The sequence below is a fragment of the Schistosoma haematobium genome, chromosome ZW (genome assembly GCF_000699445.3).
Source record: "Schistosoma haematobium chromosome ZW, whole genome shotgun sequence".
Lineage (NCBI taxonomy): Eukaryota > Metazoa > Platyhelminthes > Trematoda > Strigeidida > Schistosomatidae > Schistosoma > Schistosoma haematobium.
The window spans coordinates 23,635,473-23,657,018 of NC_067195.1; the positions used below are offsets into that span (position 1 = coordinate 23,635,473).

Below are 21,546 nucleotides of genomic sequence, written 5' to 3' on the forward strand. Positions count from 1 at the left end.
GTATGGTAAAAGACCCCTTCATAATAATTATATAGTTTGATCAGAATGGAATTTATGGATATTGTAGTAATTTTAATAGTGGGATTCATGAGTCGACGAAACGGCCGTCCAGTGCTTCCAGGTTTTCTGTGGTGGTCTAGCTTACATCAACTCATGAATTGAACTAGTAAAAATTATACATTTAACAAGTGTTCAAGTAAGGCTTAATACAGTTTAGTGAGTTTCATATCATCAACATAAATTATGTATATCATTCAACAATGAAACAGTTCAATAGAATAAAAACACTTTTAATATTTTACTAGGTTCATTGATAATTGTTAGCATTCTACACATATGGAATAAAAACCGTATAACATGATGGATCGATGAGTTAACAATGTATTGGTAGTACTGTTACTTTTCGCTAAAATGTATTTCAATAAAGTTAAATCCCATATTCGTTATAGGCTTGTGAAAGTTATCAAGAAAATTGACTAAAGTTTTAAATAACCCAAATAATAACTGAATTTAACTTAAGAAATATGAATTTGGATTATTCAGTTGGTTAGAACATAGTAACGGTCTATACAATGAGTATTGATTATTTCCTAGAACAATTGAAAAATATTTAGTCGTTTAAATAGCTTTACAATAATGAAACAGTCACGGAACTGTTCTACTATTTGTTCTACAAAAGCAGTTACAAGGAAAACTGAAAGTTTCTAATCGGCTTCACATTAGTTATTGTCATCTTAGAGTAATAGTGATAAGTAACTCAGTCATATACAAAACGAAACATGATGTACTTCGTCATCATCATCAGCAGAACCAGATGAAACTATCAAGACAAATGTCAGAAAAGTAGTAGAAGCAACAGAATCAGCAGTAATAGAGACGATTAAACATAAGAGAAAGTATCAGACTCCGAAGCTCGGTATCTGAGGGCAGACAAAATTATCTCGAGCAATATCACCCAGTCTCTAACAATTAGTTACGATAATCGGACACGAATAAGATAATCTGCCCATTTTACATGGCTTAGTCCGACCGTCAAAGAATTCATGAACTTAGTTCGGACGTACTACGTTTTCTCCCAAATAATCACTAAATGAGTAATTCATTTCATGTTACTTTTGGGAATTTTTAGTTTTTATTAGATATTTATTTGGCAAAGTTTATAAATATACGATAAAAAGTTAATTAATACAAAAATATTTCTAACACTACACGAATATTGAAAGAAGATAAATAGATTCTAGAATATGACGGCTCTTTTACCAGATAATCAGTTTGGTTTACAAATTTCCGCAATATCTGTCGCATGGCAGAACACGGTATTAAAGAGACTATATATATACATATACATTATTTAGTATACTGAATATTAGGTTAAAAATTTATATCACTTAATTTAAATTTCCGATGTAGTAGTAGCAGTACTATATGAAAATAATTCCCAATTTGCTTATGCATAGGGGGATCATGCAAAACATGAATACTGTAATTTCATATTTATTGATTTATCCAGTTGTTAATTAATGTACATCTAACATTAGGATAGTGTCATCGACATTTACGAGTATACAGAATTCGACCACATCAGCAGCGAGACTGGTAAATAATATCTAACAGTCCCTTGATTTGCATTATTTTCTTATGAAATAGTTTCATTTATACATACATTTTACATGTTATTTCTCATGTGACGAAATCTTAGAATCTATCAAATTTGAGTCGCGTGCTAAGTGAACTCTTCAATCAACAATTGTAAACAGTGTAACATGCATGACTTTTTTAGTTAAAAACGTTTCAATTGGTTTTATTAGGCCCTCGTAAATAATAAAAATGCTAATTTAAACATGTTATTTCTACTATTATTATGTCTAATGTTTTAGAAGACAATCAATAATTTACAAATAATCCGAGAAAACTACACTTGACTGTGCAAGATGGTCAAAGTTTATTGGATGATATTAACTCAATTACGCTGTCTTATTTAACACGTACGTTGGTTTCGGGATACTCAATGAATTTCGGTGGGCATGCATTATCACGTAGATGGATTATAATGAAAGCAAGTTCCTCCCAAGCTTTCCTTCAAATAGTCTACGAGGGCGGTCAAAATGTGTATATAATTAATATTGATAATCTTCGTAACTCTAATTCCTTCCGTCATCAATGTCGATTCCTTCATACCGCAGTGTTACATTTCAATACATGTGTGGATGTAAGCGACTAATGAGAAAATATGATATTGAATGAATTAATATTATTTTTTCAATTGATCTGGCTTCATTCAAAAGACTAATATGTAGTTAGAGAAGAAATAATCCTCAAATTTCAAAAAATAATATTAACCCATTAACATGGTCTCTTGCAGTGCACTGATAGACAGACCATAGGTCAGTATTTTGGAGCTGAAACCAAAATTATCATCTGCTATAAGTATCACCAATTAATCTGTTAGTAGTGAAAACTCGATGAAAGCAATCAGATAAGTGATTAGTGAACAAGCATTTTCAGATTGTTAAAAAAAACAAGACACTTTTGTGTGGATAGCAATTTTGAATCTCAAGACAGGTTTTACAAGTATTAAATCTACGATTTAATCGAATCGCCTTAATCGATTAATAATTTATGCATTTCGGTTATTAAGAAATTAGAACTGTGAGTGACATCTTACAAGACTTAAGACCTCTGACTTAAAAGCCTGTCAGGAATTATATGACAAGCAATAAAGAATGTAGAGTTTAATTTTCAAATCTTATCATAAAATAAAACACAATGCACGTGAAAAGTGGAAATTCATCTCATTAGTCACGTGATTTAACTAAAGATATTAACTGAGTAGATTTACTCATTGAGAACAGGCCTAACGAAGTTAAATTCCGCAAAAACTGAAACTTCTTTTATGTGCTTAACTTCTCAGACAAACCGATCTTGACTTTTTTCGACTAAGCCCTCTTGGAAGGATAGAAGATATATTTGACAACTCAATCGTATCGATTGGAATACAAAATCCAGGCACTAAAAGGAAATCCAATGTGTAATTCAGAGTAGGAGAGAAACAATATAACTGTTTTGATGGAAGACCTAGGTAGTTGGGGTAGAAAGAAATACTTATTTATCTTAGAAAAGTGAGTTGTACAGTAACTGATTCTTGCAAAGCAGAACAAGGTAACTCTATTTTCCAGTGACAATCTTTGAGACAAGTAACCTGTAACACTAACTACTTTTAGCGGGAATACAAATAACCTTTCCTTCTTTGAGTCAGAGATTTTTCTCATTTGTGCAGACGCTCTCGTAGTCGATCATTATCAATTATACGAGAACAGCACACGAGTGAACTCGAGGAAGCTCAGAAAGAGCCGAAGATACTCCATCCAATCATCTTTTGGAAGAATATTCCAGAATTTCTGCGCGTAGCCTTCCTAATGGAAAAACGCTAAAATCCCCTGCATGTGGACTGAATGACTATAATGATGATTTCGTTTTTACTGAAAACTATAAATACCTGAGTTTAATATATTTGACAGTTTGGAACAGCATTCCTTTCATTTGTCTTCTGTCTTCACATTCACAACTTGAAAGGTTCTAGCGTTGGAGTGCTCAAGTTGTACGCCATATATTAAGAATCTGAGCTCTAGATACAACAGTAGTGTTTAGGAGCGACTTTATTATCTGATAATGAAGTGTGCTATGTAGAATATTAAATGAGCTGTTTGATTTAACTAATTATGGATCAGAAGTGGGGGTTTAATAAATTTCTTTTACCAAAAAGACCCATGTAACCACCTCAACCGAGGGATTAAAATCTTTAAAACAAAGCAAGAATGTAATTAATTTTTATTTAGATTTGACTATCAAAATTTATTAAACGAAAACTGTGTTATGAAAAAAGTTATAAATAATAATTATAGTAGCACTAGTATTTGTAATAGTGTTATTAAAAAGAATTATAAACTTAATATTTACATGTTATGTTTGTCTTTTTTTCAATTAACTGACTAATTCATTTTTCCTTGCTGGTATTGAAGATATCATCATCATCAATATGAGTGGAAAGCAATCGTAAAAACACAGATGAGATGACGTGGAAAATATGCCGAAGACAGATAACATTAGAAAAAAAAAGAATGATCGCAAAATCTGCCTACATATTCCATGGTCCAAACAATAATAATAAATAGGAATTATTTATGAAAAAAGTGTACCATATACCTACTTTGTCCTCTTCTTCAGCCCAAAACAAAGGACTATTTCAAAGGATAACAGATAATCACTCGTTATTCACTTAGAACCAGTTAGTAATGAAGAGGAAGGTGAAATGGTCGAATAGAAGAAAACTATATATATATATATATATATATATATATATATATATATATATATATAACGGCGCTATGGATGGCGGGGAAAATTACGTAGAAAGAATGAGCATTACATTAAAAATAATTTTAAAAAGATAATGTACCTGCCTGTAGATGAATAAGAAGTAAGTTTAATTATCCTTTTGATAGAATAAATGCATGATGACAAAAGCCATACACGTAAATAATATGTTGCCTAAATTTCACAATATACCGATTATATATATATAATTCGTATACAACAATATTATATTCTTTGCAGCAACATAGAAGGCACATTACATTTGTATTTACGTATAATAAGATAAGTTACAAACTACGGAGCATGAATAAAATTGTTCCCCATTAACAGAACCAGAAAGTTCATAGAAAACAGGATAATGTGTATGTATATAGAGAATAGTGGTACATGTATAAAATAGTTTAATCATTAATACTGCATATTCAAACATAAGCAACATCAGAAAAACGAAAAAAGAAGGCATATGGAAAATTCTAAAAGAACACCAACCATTCATATACATTTGCAGATTTATCTATTATATTTATGTTGGTAATAATGTATATATGAAATGTGTGTATTCTTTAAACCGGGTTGGATGGAACCTCCAGGGAATAAAAGAGGCTACCATATATATATATATATATATATATATATATATATATATATATATATATATATATATATATATATATAGCATTTGGCTTACAATGACTTATATAATAAAGGCAATATATGTGCATATTTCATAAAACATATATAGACAGAAAATGTGTATATATAAAAGAAATGATCAGAAATACAACAACTGGACTTAATACGTAAAGTGACAATGTTTTTCTTCCCAACTTTTAACAAAAACAAAATATGAGCAGCCAACTTACCTTATTTAGTGATAGGCAATACAATGAATATGTAACAATTAAAAACAGTCAAGTGTAGAAAACCATCAAAGCAAAAAGAGAATGAACATTTTGTAATCAAAATTGATTTTTCGAAAATAATACCTGTGAAACAATTCTAATCTGTTAGGAAAAACATTTCCCAGTCCGATGTAATAATACTAATAGTAACATTAGTGATATAAAATTTTTAAAAAACTTTAAAAAAAGGCGCACAAATTGACGCTGATTCCATTTATCAACATCAGAATATCAATTATGGTCTTAACCAAATGGAAGATAATGATAATTACATAATAACCGGTAAAGTAGGTCATTCCTAATTGTTACACGATTATGAGATAGTATGATAAACGTAAGATCATATGAATTAAATACGTTAGAACAGACGAAAAACCAGACTGAAAACTACATATAATTTTCCAAACACAACTAGGAGATAATAAACATAGGACAGAAAGGAAATGTGAAATGATTTATAGAAAAGTATGATGTACGTATGTATACATATGGTCCGTTCATCATTAAAACCTAAAAAGAGCTTTGTTTCTTAAAAAAAATCAAAAAATATAGAAATCATTATGACAAAAACGAAAAGTGAGAAAATATGGCTTGTGGATTAAAATGCCGTAACAAAAACAAACAAGCGGAGGAAAAAGAAACTGTCTTACAACTTTGTGTCAAAGAAACTATAAAAATATATCGATGGTATTTTTAGTTGTAATTATTCGACCTTTTCAAGTGAAATGCTTTGACGATGATGTGTCTGGAAGTTCTGATTTTAATGGAGTAGTTTGATTAGAAGTTTGTTGTTGCTGTTGTTGTTGAGGCGGTGGTGGTTGTGCATGCGACGATGATGGTTGGAAAAGAAAAGGGAACCGATATAACTCAGCTTTTAAACTAGGATATGAACTTGCTAGCATTTCTACATGTAATCTTAATTGTTCACCTTCAGCTCTATACCGAGCTAGTGTATCCTCTAAATTTCTTACTTGAGCATCACGTTCAGCTACTTGATTTTCTAACGATCTGATAAGTGATATTTTACGTTCACGACAACGACGTGCAGCAACACGATTACGAGCACGCTTTCTCTCCAATTTCAAATGATGCTGTTCGAATTCATTTAAAGGAGAAACTGGAGTGTTATCTCTAACAGCATGACCAGTTCCTGTGCTAAGTGATTCTGAATGATCACTAGTATCATCCGCATCATCAATAGCCAAAGATTCAACTTTACCGCTGAAACACTTATTAGAATCTCCACGATATGCCTGTTGATTTGCAGTTGAATAATTCTCACTATTATAAACACTAGAAGGAATTTTAGCAGTCACATCTGAGCTTCCACGTCCCGTTAAGTTACGTGGTCGCTTTACACTGTTTTTACTTGGATCATTGAACATACCTTGGGTCGGTATTATGTCTGTACTACTATCGCAAACAACTGGTAATCCAGAATTAGTATTCAAAGCATTCATACGTGACTTTTTATTCCCTGCACCATGACGTCTAGATTTTTTGAGACAGTTTGAATTAGTGACTAATGATAATGGTTCAGCAGAAAAGGGATTTAAACAACTGGTTACTGCAGTAAATGAAGTCATATCAATTGTATCTGACTTAGAATTTGACAACTGCTGAAAATAATTATTTCTCTGATCAAGATCACCATTACTTTCATCGGATAAAAATGAAGGGATTGGTGTGAGATTAAACACAGAATTAACAGAACCTTGCTTTATATCAGTGCTCGGTATTCCAGGTGACCTCAAACTTTGTAACATATGAGCATCCAGAAGGGAATCACATACAGGATTAGTACATGAGATTAAATGACTGGTTGTTGTAAATCTATTGTTTGATTGGAGTAATAATGACTTATCAGAAAAGTGGTTACCAAGTGTACAATACATTTCCTCGAACTGTTGACTGTGTAAATTTCCATTGGTATGCTGAATAAATAAGAAAAAAATAAGTTTTCATGACAGTATACAGGCACAAAGTGGGAAAAATAACACCATACCGAAGTTACAGAAACTGATTATACAAATATATGTGTTCCAGTCAGTGAGAGATGTATGAAATTGTATGGATTTCAGTTAATTCAAGTTACTGCACCCAGTACTAGTACAATGAAAGGAAAGGAACTTAATTAAAATCAAAGGAATGTTAGTAATAATCTCAACTGTGATGAAAAACTAGACAAATACTGCTGAAAAGAGATGAATCAGTTCAAAAAAGTAGGTACGTAATGAGTCTGAGGACATGATTTAGAGGAATAGAAAGGATGAATGTAACTGAGCTACTGAAACTGATTTTGTCATATTACCTAGTTACTAAACAATGATTACAATTATCTCTCAAACTCTAATCAAGAAGTCTATTAGTTTCGGTACGACTCAGTCAAAAGCTTTTTGTACCACCACCGATAACTCCTCAGGTCCTAGGTCACTAGGGCCGGTAAGATAAAGATTCGTAATGTGGTAAATGCATTTTTGATAATGAATGAACATTTTCAATTTATGGAAAGGAAAACGTATCATAAATGTTCTTGGATTACAGCTCAGTGTTTCAATGCTTTTTTAATTGTTTACCGAATAGTCACGATTATCGCGCAGAATTTTCGTGAGTTTAAGTTGTCTTTGTTCCTTGTAGTATTAAGAGATCATTATCAACAACTTCCGAAGACCAATTAATTTAGTAGGATTCCAAAACCCACCAGACGTCCTTAACCTTTTGGTTGAAGTTATTTGAAAATGTTACAGAAAACCGGAAATCGCAATGCCTAGTAAGGCATCTAGCAAATGTACTCTTGTGACAGTTTGCGGTTGCAGTCTGCATATATTTCGGATGTCTCTCACTGGCTCTCCTCAATAATGACTATCAGCAAGATAGTTTATTTGTAATAATGTTGAATCAATATCAAAGGTTGCTATAATGTTTTTTATGCTTTAAGTTAGTGCTTGTTAGGAATAAATGGTTACTTCAGGATAGCTTCAGATGAAATGTTCCATTACCTGGTTTGCTGAGCCGGAACGATTAAGTTCCCACCAAAATTTTTTTGTTGGTTTAGTTTGTCCGCCACAACTACTACATCTGAGCACTAACCATTTTAGAGACTAAAAAGCTTTTGAAAGAAATTATCTATTAATTCATTCAGGATCCCTTCAGCACGTTGATAAGCAGGCTATGAACAAGTGCTGATATATACCACCATCTTTTCGAGTTCCATCCAATCGGACAACGTACAAATGACCGTTTGTTTAGACCCAGTCACGGAGCGCTTGGTTGACTTTTGAAATCAACAATAAGTACACATCTGTGAGATCGTCACCAGGATATTTGGATCCTGATTTACCCCGAGTGTTCACAACAAGTGTATCCTGTTCACCATTACCAAGCTTTCATACCAAGCACTGTATTTTGAAACATAACTACATTTCGCTTAAAAGTACGGATTATCAAAAATGAAGGTGAAAAGGTCAATGTGTTGATCAACATTAGGTGTTGACAGTAAAATATATCAGTCATAGTAACGAGATTACTGTGCACATATTTACATCGGACATGAATGAATATGAAGTCTGTCAAAACCGAATTATTCAAATCGAAATAACTTAACGAAACTATCAACATAGGTGATAAATGTTATCGAACCAATATACGAGAACAGTCGCAGTGAAGCTCACTAAATACAAATTCAATAGTAATGTCTAATTATCGTTTTACTAAGGTACTGAGTATGTGGTTTTAAAAGTGAATTACATTTTAATAATGAGAAGCAACTTACAGACTCCGGTGGACGCGATAGACAGATATCATTTCTGTTTAACATGCTGTCGCTGTTATGAATACCTGAAGAGCCAGGTGACTGACTAGCGATCGAAGTTGGGTTCAAATGGTTATCTAAGAGGTGATTTGAATTATCTCGAGGTGTAGTCGACTGACAGCTAACAAAAATATGAGCAGGAGTCTTTTGTGTACTTTCATTACATGGATTACCATCAGTTGATGTTGACTCAGGAATTGATGATAAAACAGGAGTTAAAATTCTACACTCCCCGACATTAGGTAGAGTTGGACGAGCGGAAGAATATAGTTCATTGAGAGCATTTCTTATCCCAAAATCAGATGAATCATTGGCACACAATCTTGAACTAGATGATGATGCTACCAAGTCATCACCAATACCTTCACTGCATGAACCATTCATCTGAACAGTATTGTGATTCTCTTGAATAGCATAATGAACAAGAATATCAGAAGCCTGTTGTTCAGGATTACACGGGGTTAAAATTGGTAATTTCTGTGATAATCTACAGTGAACTGGGTCGTTATTATCATTATTACATAAAATATTTTCAGTTGATGTCAAAACAGTTTCTGATATTCTATGAGATCCCATACTATCGTGAGGATAAACTGAATTTGTAAAGCGTGATTCTGAAGAAAGTGAGTCTAAATTTGAACAGAAATCTGTGGAACCGCATCTACGATCTGCAACAGCTTGTTTTAACCCATTGGCAATGGATGAAATAGTAGGTAGACTAGCTACCCAATGGATTTCTGTATTTGTCCTATGGATATTACTAGGATTTGAATTAGAAGTTGATAGGATATTGGAATAAAAATTTTCTTGGAATGGATTAGAGGTTGAGCTAAAGAGACATTTTAAGAAAATCATACATTGGAACTGAGTTACTACTTAACCAGACACAAACTGTAACTATAACCAAATAAGTCATATTTATTCTGAGAGATATTGTACTAAGGTGACAAACTATACGTAAAAGAACTTACTTCAGCCATATTTGTTCGACACCGTTTACAACCAATTATCAAATATGATTACTATGTACGATTATTTACTGTATTAAAATAAGGCTAATATTCAACTGCATTATAGTGAATGGAAATGATATTGTATACTCAATCCTGAAACTGATAAAGATTGAATATACGTAAGTAGTTTATTACTATTGAAAGAAAAACTCAATACACAATGGTATCATATCAAACAATATAAAATTATGGTAGATTTAGATAGGAAAAGAGACAGAAGCATTCACTAAAGATTTTAATTATTTTGCTTGGACGATTAATTCGGATGAAAAGAAATGAAAACAAAAATAAGACCATAAGGCTAACATAAGCTGTGATCATTAACGGAGATGGAACACGCACTACAACCTTATTCAAATAACTTTTATTCAGACATATGTCATAAGTTGGTTGTTGTTGAGATTTTTCCTGTAGGATATTGAGTTGTAAAGTAATGTGTAGTATAAACACCGTTTTGATATATATATATATATATATATATATATATATATATATATATATCCAAGACAATGATACAATACTACATTATATGATGAACTCATAGGACAATATACTTCACTATGTGAACACGTCGTTGGGACCAAATTCCTTCCAAAATGATGGAGCAGTAGAGAATGAAAGCAAAGCACGATCAAGAATTCCCAACTTCATAGTTACATTTTACGTATGTTCACAGCTACGATTATTTGGTCGTGCTATGTCAAGTGTAATCTAATCAATCTGATTCAACTGGTAGTTATGGAGTTACAAACATACACGGAAGAGTCGATAAACTTCTATGACTCGTCATTGTTTTGACTTAAGAGACAGGCTCAGCAAGGTATACATATCGATTTCGACAACCAGTAAATAACTTTGACACTGAATTACATTTTATTAAAATAAGATTGGATAATATGTAAGTTTGATGTCGTTAACCAAGTTAGAAGCCTAATACACTTTTTCAGAACAATCTGTTGAATTCCGACGATAAGAGAGTTAAAAGGAGAAAGTAAAATTGAATAATACCGAATAAAAGCAATAGCGTTCCAAAATAGCATTGGGTTGACATATATGCTTTACGGCTACTGAGGCATTCATGTAGTGGGGTTAGCAAGATGCTAGCAGACTTTTCTAATAATTTAGCATTCAGATAGTTTGGTAGGTCTATAGATCGACAAGTGTATCGGCTCTTTTCTCAGACACCTGTGACAATGGTATCATTCTAGTGTATGACGTTATTATTCAGTAAATAACGTTATTATCAGTGTCAGTTGTGCAATAATATACATGAGTAGAATAACACTTAGAACAGGGTTTGGATTAGTGACTAAATTATTCTGTAAGATTCAATGTAAAACCCTATCAAGCGGTACATAACATTATTGTGTACCTAGTTGGCATTTCTTGCATTACAAAGAAGTATACTAACCAACAAATCACTATTCAACAAACACAAGCATAAAATAAATGTTATTTTGGTGGTTAAAACAGATACATTTTACCACTTAATCAATGAACACACAAAATTTGCTAGCGATCATTACAATTTGAGAAAATACTTTAATACATAACTCTTCTTTTTAAAAACCGCTTATTAAGACTGTTATTCAAAAACAAAACTGAAAATCTTTTCTATAATAACAACAATAAGCTACTAATGATGCCACTATGAACAGTTAAGTGACTAAATTATGGTAAACAGATTGTAACAAAAAAATCATTAGAACGACAATTTTCTGTATTGGTTATTTTTTTCTGGTTTCTTAAAAAGCAGCCAAATTCAATAAATGCACACAAACACATGTGACAATTTTTAAAAAATCCTCGTGATCGAAATCACTCTCAGAGTAAATGAGTTAAGTTAGCCAGCAGATTAAACATTGTTATCTTTTTTTCTTCAACTGTTTTCTAGAATTATTAATATTTTCTCTGTTTACTAACGATAATGTTAAGAACACGGATGAAACGCGATATAAACAGTAATCGTTTTCCGACACTAAACGGAATTCCTTTTCGAATAGTAAAGGTCTATGCGTGAGGCAATCAAGTGAGACAACGATGATTTATGTATAGAAATTAATCGAGATAAGGTAATTAGTTTTGAAAATTGCACCAGAAAAACTAAACCCAGCTCTATTTTTTTAAAGTAACATAAATAGAATAGACTGATAGCCTACGCCAACATTCACAAAAATCTAAACCAATAAGTAGCTATAATACCATAAACCTAACTGCGCACACTTTAGTAAGATATGCATCAGTACTTATGTCAATAATGCTGTTTTTCATATAAAATTCATACACAGATAAAGTGTAAGAACTGAATAAATAACGTGCTTTTCATCTTCATGTCATGAAACCCGTAACAATAAAAAACAGATGTTACTGCCTCTATTAAAACCCTCATAATGACGTTGACGGGTTAAAGTAAACATCTCTAGAGAATACCGCTTATAGCTAACAAAGTCAAAATCTCTCACATTAACTCGTATACGATTGCACAGATCTTGTATTAACCTGGTAAAGTTACTTTGCATTATTTCTAAAGTGAACCACTAATACAAACTATTCTCATTCAAGCTAAATGCTGTGGTTTGGTTGTGGAGTACACCGAAAGGGTGATGGGAAAAATACCACTAATTTTAGAAATTTTAAGGAAACAAAGATTTTATCAATACAACTGGGCTAACCTTGAAACCGACAGAGATTCACACTAGTTTTAGACAGACACTCAGCAAATACTTTCGCTTAGTGATTTAGAACTGTTATACTTGAAGATCGTTGACAGAGGCCTAAGATTGTTATAGTTGACATTTATTTCAAATTCGAACTATATTTATATTTTATTTGAACACATATATATTGGTACAGGAGTGCGCCGAATATATATGCGCATATATATTCAAATTTGAACTATAGTTGTATGAATGGTAAGTTGAAAATAGCAGATTTGTTAGTTTCCCTCTGCACTTTGGTCCCCGTACGAGGTTATCAGCAACTACTCCCCACCATCACACGCTCAAACAGATATTGGCTTTCATTTATTTTCGAAGCAATTTTTCGGGTTTTTAACTCTACTACATCATGAAATTTGGTAATTAAAACTAAGATTAACTCATTCAACAGGTATTCGAATATGAGTTACGCACAAACCAAACTAAGTGGAGGGGGTCTGAAATTGGGGTTTATTGGCTAGATGTTGAGTACCTAACTACAAACCACCGTTCTACTGCTACACCCACTGAAATTTGAACTTGGTTACTTAGTTACTGATTTCCAAAAGCGATAGTTAATACATTTCCAAGCAAATCAATTAATAAATGTTTTAGTTCGTATATATTTCTCGTCCGTCACTACCAGTTGGAGGGTAATTAAAGAATAACTGATCCCAAGCTGCTATTCTTTGTCTTATTTTACAACTGAAAAGTACGTGTGGTATTCATGCGTGGGGAAAATTGATACTATTGACTGACCAGGTCAGCCAGTAGGCAGCAGATATCGTTCCATTAAATCCATAGTGCTACGATATTGTGAAAAAGTTCCCAATTATTATTACGCTTCAAGGACATAACAAATTTAGTCTCTAAAGTATCCAAATAATGAGAAGAGGCTCATGAACTTTGGCGCTTTTGTTGATTGGGAAACAGTTCTTTTAAAAAACTAGTGTTTTAACATTAATGTGATTAGTGAAATGTGAAGGTTCACTGTCGAAAAGAAGAGATCAAGGACAAAGCGAGATGACATATCGACTTCATTTCCCTTTGGAATTCAGTGTTATTTAGATTGTGATCTTACATCAAGATTGAGGAACGCTCGGATCATATTCAGTAAAGAGCACAAGTCATGTTTCTACATATTCCATAAAAAGCTGGATAACACAAAAAGCGACGAGATAGATATACACTTCCAACTTACGAACTGGATTTGGAACTTGCGATATGTTTTTGTATTGAATTTATACTGGATTGGGCTACCGTATGATTTTCATTGGACGTACCGCTTAGTAATACCAGTGGTTCATCGGTTAAATTTGGTGAATTTATTTTCATTGGGTCGGAAACGTGTACGGATGGATTGGTTTGATCGCTTTCTGACTTTATGGAATTTAAAGTTTCGGCACCGTTAGTGTAACTCTCCATAAAAGACATGGAAACATTTCGGTTTGATTGGACCTGCTTTTCAAAGGAAGAACTAGTTGATTCAGTAATAACACTATCGAAAGATGATGAATTTGGAATTATTGTCCATCCCTCTTGTTCAGCTTTAACTTTGTTCAAAGTTCGAGAAAAATTGCTAGAAGAATAAGTAAAATACATTAACCGGTAACTTTGAGCATTAATATACTAGCTGGATAAATGTAGTAATTTATGTCGTAAATGCTGGTATTGTTTGATTTGGCTCGATGATGTTTTGACATCATTTAAAAACTGAAAAGCAAATAATGAGACCTAAATTCATCTTGATAAACAAACTGTACATTACCAGAAAGCAGATGAAAGACAGAAAATAAAATTTAGTCGAGTGTTAAGCTGTGTATCAAAACCAAACCAGATTGTACATTTATCAACAACCTTGTGACCTATATCAAACGAATGAAATCTAAGACAGCGAAAGCAAGCCAGTAACTTAGAATAAGTCCTTGTATTTAGCTTTTAAACAGACTTGTTGTGTGGCAGAGGCGTTAAACCCTTAACCAACAAGTTGTTTGCCTGAACCACAGTCCAGGTACTTCGGTCGGGGTAGCCCGGGAGTATTACTGTACCCTACTAAAAGTGTGGTTCATACAAATGTCCAGATGGTGAATGGATAACAGAAGTAATTAAGTATACTGACTAGCTAAAATAAACTAAAAGGCCTAAACCTTTCTATGAGTTCGACCAACGTTATATATATATATACTCTTACACCACTTGAGGTGGATTTCTGTTAAGAATGTGTTACGTATCTTAAGGAGCTTAAACAGTAGGAGTTCACAAAAGTATCAGCTACTTTGCCTTATTTACTGAACACGATAAGCCTAACAATAAGGCCAATTTTTACGTATCAAGAGCGAACACATCGAAGTAGTTAATATATACCTGTTACTCGAAACGATAATACCGCTAGAATATGATAAATAATGAAACTAGTTATGATGAAATAAAAATTTACATAAAGAGTATTTTACCATACTATTTTGGAATAATTTTCAAGAACTTACGTGGATAGTGCGACTAAATTGTTTGGAATAAAAACTAGTGTTTATTAAGCAGCAAATACTCTTTGTGAGTAATGGGGCACTACTTTCATAACAAACTGGGTTATTTAAAAATAAGGTTTAACTTTCTGATACACTGTGAATTAGCCATTTGGACACTTTTGTATAACTCCAAAACTTTGTAGGCCACAGAAATGCAATAATAGCTGACGAGATTTTAAAACATCTTCAAATAAAAATAAGCACTTTATGAAGTAACTGAAGATGGTTTAACTGAAACTTTAGTTTAGCTAGCCTATGATAATATTTTAACATATGTAAAGAATCATCTCGATAACGAAAATAAAACAGTAATCGAAGTTCAGAAGTCTAACGAAAGAAATTCAATTTTCGAAATGTGGTCGGTAGTTAGTATAGATACACATACTAAAGTTGACTTCATTTGTACTAAAAATAAAAAGTTCAGCATTTAAAATAAAGTTTATTTGTGCAAAGTGAATAGACAGCTTATAATTATGTGGACTATATGATGTATGTAATCAGTTAACAAATACATTAAATTAGACCTTCATTAGAATGGAGGAAGGCAAATGAAATCGCAAGTCATACACACTAAGATGGTAATTCTGACTCTGAAACCAATAAATTACGTCAGACTTTATAGAAATGCTCATTATAGTACCAATTAAAGTCAATGCAATAGGAAACTAATGACGTTTCGGTTTATCCATCCCTAGCTTCCTTTCAATCTACTCCGGCACTAGACATCACCCGTCGAGGTAAGCGGTCTTTGAAGATGCACAGTAACAGATGACCCAAACACCTCAGTTGATTCCCTACAACACTAATCGATCTGCCATCCTTACCTAGTACCTTATCTTTGCCTAACCACAGTAATGGTAAATCGGTAGTCAAAGGTCAACTGAGCATTTTTAGATCCGTGCCGAAATTTCGTGAGACACCAAAGCAACAGAGCTGATGAAACTTTTAAAGCAGGTGAAGTCTAACTAATCTTCTTAAAATTACTTTGCTTATAGAAGAAAATCATTCCTAAAGCAACGATTTCATTTAAAGGGAGAAAAACACATCCCAAACATGCTTACACGACTGCTCAAGATGATTAGAATACAGACTTTTGTCAGTCTTAGCTAAACAGGGTTGTCATACACGTACTTTAAGTCAATAAGAGAATCTTGATGAGTTACTGAGCGTCATCTCTATGACAAAAGAGTGGACAACCCTGGTGAACATCATTTCAAGTCATCAATTACGATAACAGTTCGTCATAAGCAGTGAGTCGACCAGTAGTGTTCGAATAGAGCTCGAAGAAGGTTGCCATTAAACTTGTCAATCACCTGAGTCAAAGGGTGCCTTGAAGTCAAAAAATACAACTATAATCGGGTGCTGGTATGTCTATGTTCCGAAACCTGACGAAGGGTGGACAGTTGATTTAGATATTTACATCCAGATTAGAAACCAGTCCAGTTATGTGTCGGATAATTATTGAAGATAATATTTTAGACACTATTCCATTTGTGGTTATCAAAAGAGGATTTCTATCCTTTCTTATAAACGATAACAATCAGCGACAGATCAGTCATGTCGGATTACGTCCAGTCCCCAGACCCTAGCCAATATCTCAATCAACTAAATTGTTAAAACTGGAGGACCATTCTTAAAAACTCCCGAAGTTGATCAGTTCGGGTCTTCTTTCCTTTGCTTTAGATTAGTTATGACTTCCAAAATTACGTCTGAGCTTTGACTTTTGAAGGAAGACGGAACGCTAACTCATTTTTCCCTTTATCTGAATTGTAGTCGATCTGAGTTAGTAGACAGGGCAAAAGTGTGTGTCCATACCATTGCGTGTTTTTACTGTCTCGTTTGGTAGGACAAAGCACGAATGACTGTCTATTAGAATTCGGTCCAAGAAAGTGTGCTCGCCTTTTGAACTTAATACCACACCTACCCAATTAGGCTACGAGTAGAAGTCAGATGTTTATATACACTAGTAGTCAGTCGATCCGATTCTTTATATTGACTGAGGTCGGTAAATGATCAAGCTTGGAGTCTGTACGCGTATTTTGAAGACGCAGAATATGTCGATGGCACAAAACTCTAAAGCCTTAGTTAATGAAGCTTGTTATCTAGTTTGATATAAGATCTGAACATTGAAAACCATAAAACAAACTTCAAGAATGCCAGGAATAATTTTATAAGCTCAAATCGCCAACAAAGATGAGTAATGTGGAGGAGGCTGAAGATCAAAGATGAGGACTCCGAGTGAAAATAGAAGAAATATTAGGAAGTTAAAGAGGGATTTATTTGTGAATAAGATGATCTTGAGTGCTGTTAGATGTGTTGTTTTCCCGGTCCAACCTTCCAGACCGTCAAACGATACCTTTTGAGGCATCCGAGAAAAAAACTAGATTAGTGGTTTTAGTGACCTGAAAGTATGACTATGGAGACTAAGAGACAATTTCTTGGGGCCGTACACGCCCAGCCTTTCTGAGGCTAGTTTTTGATATGCTAGCTGTGCATTTTAAAGGCCTTACTGTCAAAGACAGAAGTTTATGGGGCAAGGTGAGATGTGCTATTTTTAGGGCTGATTTTCCCTTACCCCTCCTTTCTTGTGGGGAGGCAGTATTGTTCCAAATGATGGCTATCTGGGGAAAGCATCTTGCTACCGTCACAACTCAGTGCAGTCAGCAATACGATTAAACTAAGTCACAATTGCCAAAAACGTGAAAAGTTGAATAAATTTTACAGCTATGACTGAACGATAGTCGATTACTTTACGTGGTGAATCTGACTTTTACCGTTATTCATTGTCTCTATGCCTCGAAAATAACTAAACTGGAAGGAATCTAGTTGTACTTCAACAAAGACAATATAATTTCACGAATTAGGATGGAACAACAAACTCAAAATCGATCGTTCATGTTTCTGACAAGAGAAGCTAGTGACTAGAAACAGGAGGGGTGGGTTAAAATAACTCCCAAGAGTACAAGCACACTTACAGCCTATTTTGTCAAATGAATGTTTTACTACTACATAGTTTATATAGCCCGAACTAATTAACCTGTCCTCTAATTTATCATATTCCCTTACTGTTCTTAACAAAAGGGTGACAACTTGAGTCAACACACTCATACCACTTTCTGCTATGATTTACTCAGATACAAATAACTTCGGTAATATAAAAGAAATACTGACTTAATAATAACTACTGCAATCGAGAAGTGTTGAGAGAGAAGTCCGCTTTAGGCTTATAGTTGCAAATTCATTAACAGCTGTTTCTGCAGGGTTGTACCCATAAGTTCAACAAACGAAATCTAGATGTTATTTTCGATATTAACACTACTGAATGAACAAAGCAAGAAAGTGAATTGGTGAATTGCTACTCTGTATGATACGAAATCACACAAAATACAAGTTATGGAATGTTATCAAATTATAAATAGACTATTCACTTTCACAATAAATGAGTTTGATTGAACTGTGAACACCTTAATTCCTCTAAGAATACATGACTATGTAAAAACGGACTGAAACCAGCTTTAAAGAATTTCATTGACCTAGAGTTGAACACGTTAGTTATAATAGTAGACTTCTCACAGAAAGAACAATGCCATGTATAACATCAACGAGATATTGTTTCAAGCTACTTACTAGTAGTTCGATGAGAAAATGCTAATCTACGAATAGGTTTGCAAGTCAAATAACGACCATAAGAAACACATCTTAACAGGGATGACCTAACTGACGAGGCGATCGACGCTCAATAACTAGGTGTGAGTCACAGAGTAACGAGCAAATACACAAAGTCGAGTACATTGACGTGTAGTTGGTTACTGAGTTGCAAAAATCTTCTGAAGCAAATAACTAGCTAATTATGGAGTCTGAGACTAAAGAATTCTGATCGTATATCTAATTTTTCTATAATTATAACGAGATTTTCGCTTAATCAATGAACGTGACTAGCCAAGGGACTGTGGTCAAATTTCGCAACGCAAAGAGAGCCACATTTAAAACGGTTGATCGCATAGAATTATCTTTAAAACTTTCTGTGACAAACATGCAACTTGTTATTTACTAAGCTCCCCAGATTTGTTACACAATGTGAGTCATTTATTTTTAAGGGCCTTCAATTTAGTCAGTTTCACCACTAAACAGAGGTTTAGTGGTGATCGGCTACTTTAAATTGTCTTACTTTATTATTGTCTAGTATGGTACATTTCTAGACCCGTTGTTCTTTTTAATATACACAAAAGAACTACGTGAATGTTTTCCGAGACCACCCAGTTTATTGATGATGTAAATGTCTAGGGGCAGTCTATGATTGGGATAAACTAACTCTCGCAGATATTCGATCTCTAAGCTGGCCAGACAAAAGTGGATTGACTTCCAACCCTGACAGACAAAATGTAATTTATTTACGAAATGATCCAAGCTAAATAAACTAAGTAAGCCTTAGTTGTAAGGGTCACTGGTAGAAAAATTTGGATCCCCTGACTCCTTACTATCTAAACAATACACGGTGACTCTGAGATGTGCTCTAGTCAATTTAATGGTACGAATGTCCATCCGGATTTTCAGTAACTACTCGACTTCGTTTGAAGTGTGGAAACGTTTTCTGTCACTTCAAAAGAATAGACGCACCTTGAAATGTACCCAAGACGAACCAAAGTTTGTAGCACCAAGTTTAGTCATTGATAAAAGGACAAATTCAGCTATTTATATCTATGAGTGTAGGACAATTAGGGGTGGTTTTATGACGGCTAGCAACAATATAAACACCTATCTTTTGTGACTTCAAAGAAGATATCTACAAGACGGAAGTCGAGCACAGCAGGTTGACTCTTCTTACTAGAAAGCAATAGGCCGAAAGAAAACAGCTTGTATGGAACGAAAAGTACACGATAAAATTGAGCTCAGAATTCGGAGAAAAATGAGAAACAGGTATGTTCTACTGTGATCAGATCGATCCACACGGTCTAAGATGCTAGGGTAATACTACGGTAGTCAGTACTAAACTTGCGTTCCTCTTTAATTGGTGACTGAAGAAAGGGTATGAATTACCGAGTAAGCTAAAGTGGGATGACGTTTGTTTCAGAAAATAATTACAAGTACGGATATTTCTAGCCCAACATTAAATCATAACTTACTCTGCAAACAACTCCTGATCCTCTGTTATATTGTTTGGGTTTAAAAAACTAGTTGGGGTCACTGGTGTAGAACCATTGTTGCCAAGATGTCCTAGAAGCTTCTCAAACTCCGAGGTGTCTACAGCTCGGACCGTCCATGGCTGATAACAAACTTCTTGAGATACAACATTACGAAGCGACAAGGAACAGCTCTTGAGATCTGTCAGATTTGAAGCGTTTGTTAAACACAGTCCTAAACTGGTTGGTCTGCCAGGAGAATGCATTTCAGAAACATCCGCTCTCGCATATTGCGTAATCACATGCAAAGGACGAGTTGACTTCACAGTATCAGTGTTCTTTTGAGCAAATGGTTCGTCACATTTGTTATCTGGCATTGGTAATCACGTGTCATTGAAGATCAGAAATACCCCTGATCGCCTCAGGACACAAAGGAAGCGCTTTGTGCGCACAAGGACAAGTCGTATGTACTCTGAAGCAAGCGATGAGTCAGCACCGATCTCGGCAGCCAATCACAAGAAGGATAACGCCTGATTTTAAAAACTTATTATCAATTCAAACAAATACACTCTGAAATAGGATTACTTTATAAGGAAATTGATTCTGAAAATTAGTCTTTGCTTAGAAATCATGTTGCTTTGTTTTCGTGCCGTTTTAAAGAATTTTGTGCTTGGACGGTCATGAATTGTGAGAGAATACAAAAACCGCTCGTTTCATACGCCTGTATCATGGTATATAAAGCCTTAGGTTACAACCTTATACTCAGCCTTGTATGAAGAGGATAAAAAACCGCTATACTGATCACAGTTAGTTGCGTGATATCTAGTGATTTTTCCCTGGTTTCATCAAAAGTATTGTTCTCTGGAATTTCTCCGAATTGGTGACTGTATATGGAATCGCACACCGTCTGATCTATTTTTTAGACTCCGGCACTTGCACTACCCACAAATATACGTAAAGATTGTCATAGCTTCTTGGTTTGAAACGGTTTTCTAAGATTAATCCGTCATTTAAAATTACGAAGGTCAAATTTAGTCTGGTTTGGTGGCTTCGAGCTGGAGTTATTAACTTGACGGAAATTGAAGCCTGTATGGTGACTACTTTT

The 21,546-nt window shown here is 34.0% G+C and overlaps 1 protein-coding gene across 1 annotated transcript; it reads right to left on the reverse strand.

The window, feature by feature from the left end:
• Positions 1–5,034: 5,034 nt before the first annotated feature.
• On the reverse strand, positions 5,035–20,965 carry MS3_00003067 (uncharacterized protein). The gene is made up of 4 exons (XM_051210748.1): positions 20,445–20,965; positions 13,998–14,375; positions 9,049–9,916; positions 5,035–7,210 (listed from the first exon to the last, which is right to left on the reverse strand). The coding sequence occupies exons 1-4, from the start codon at positions 20,816–20,818 to the stop codon at positions 5,993–5,995; spliced, it is 2,838 nt and encodes a 945-aa protein (XP_051070767.1). The 5' UTR covers positions 20,819–20,965; the 3' UTR covers positions 5,035–5,992.
• Between the last annotated feature and the right edge of the window lie 581 nt (positions 20,966–21,546).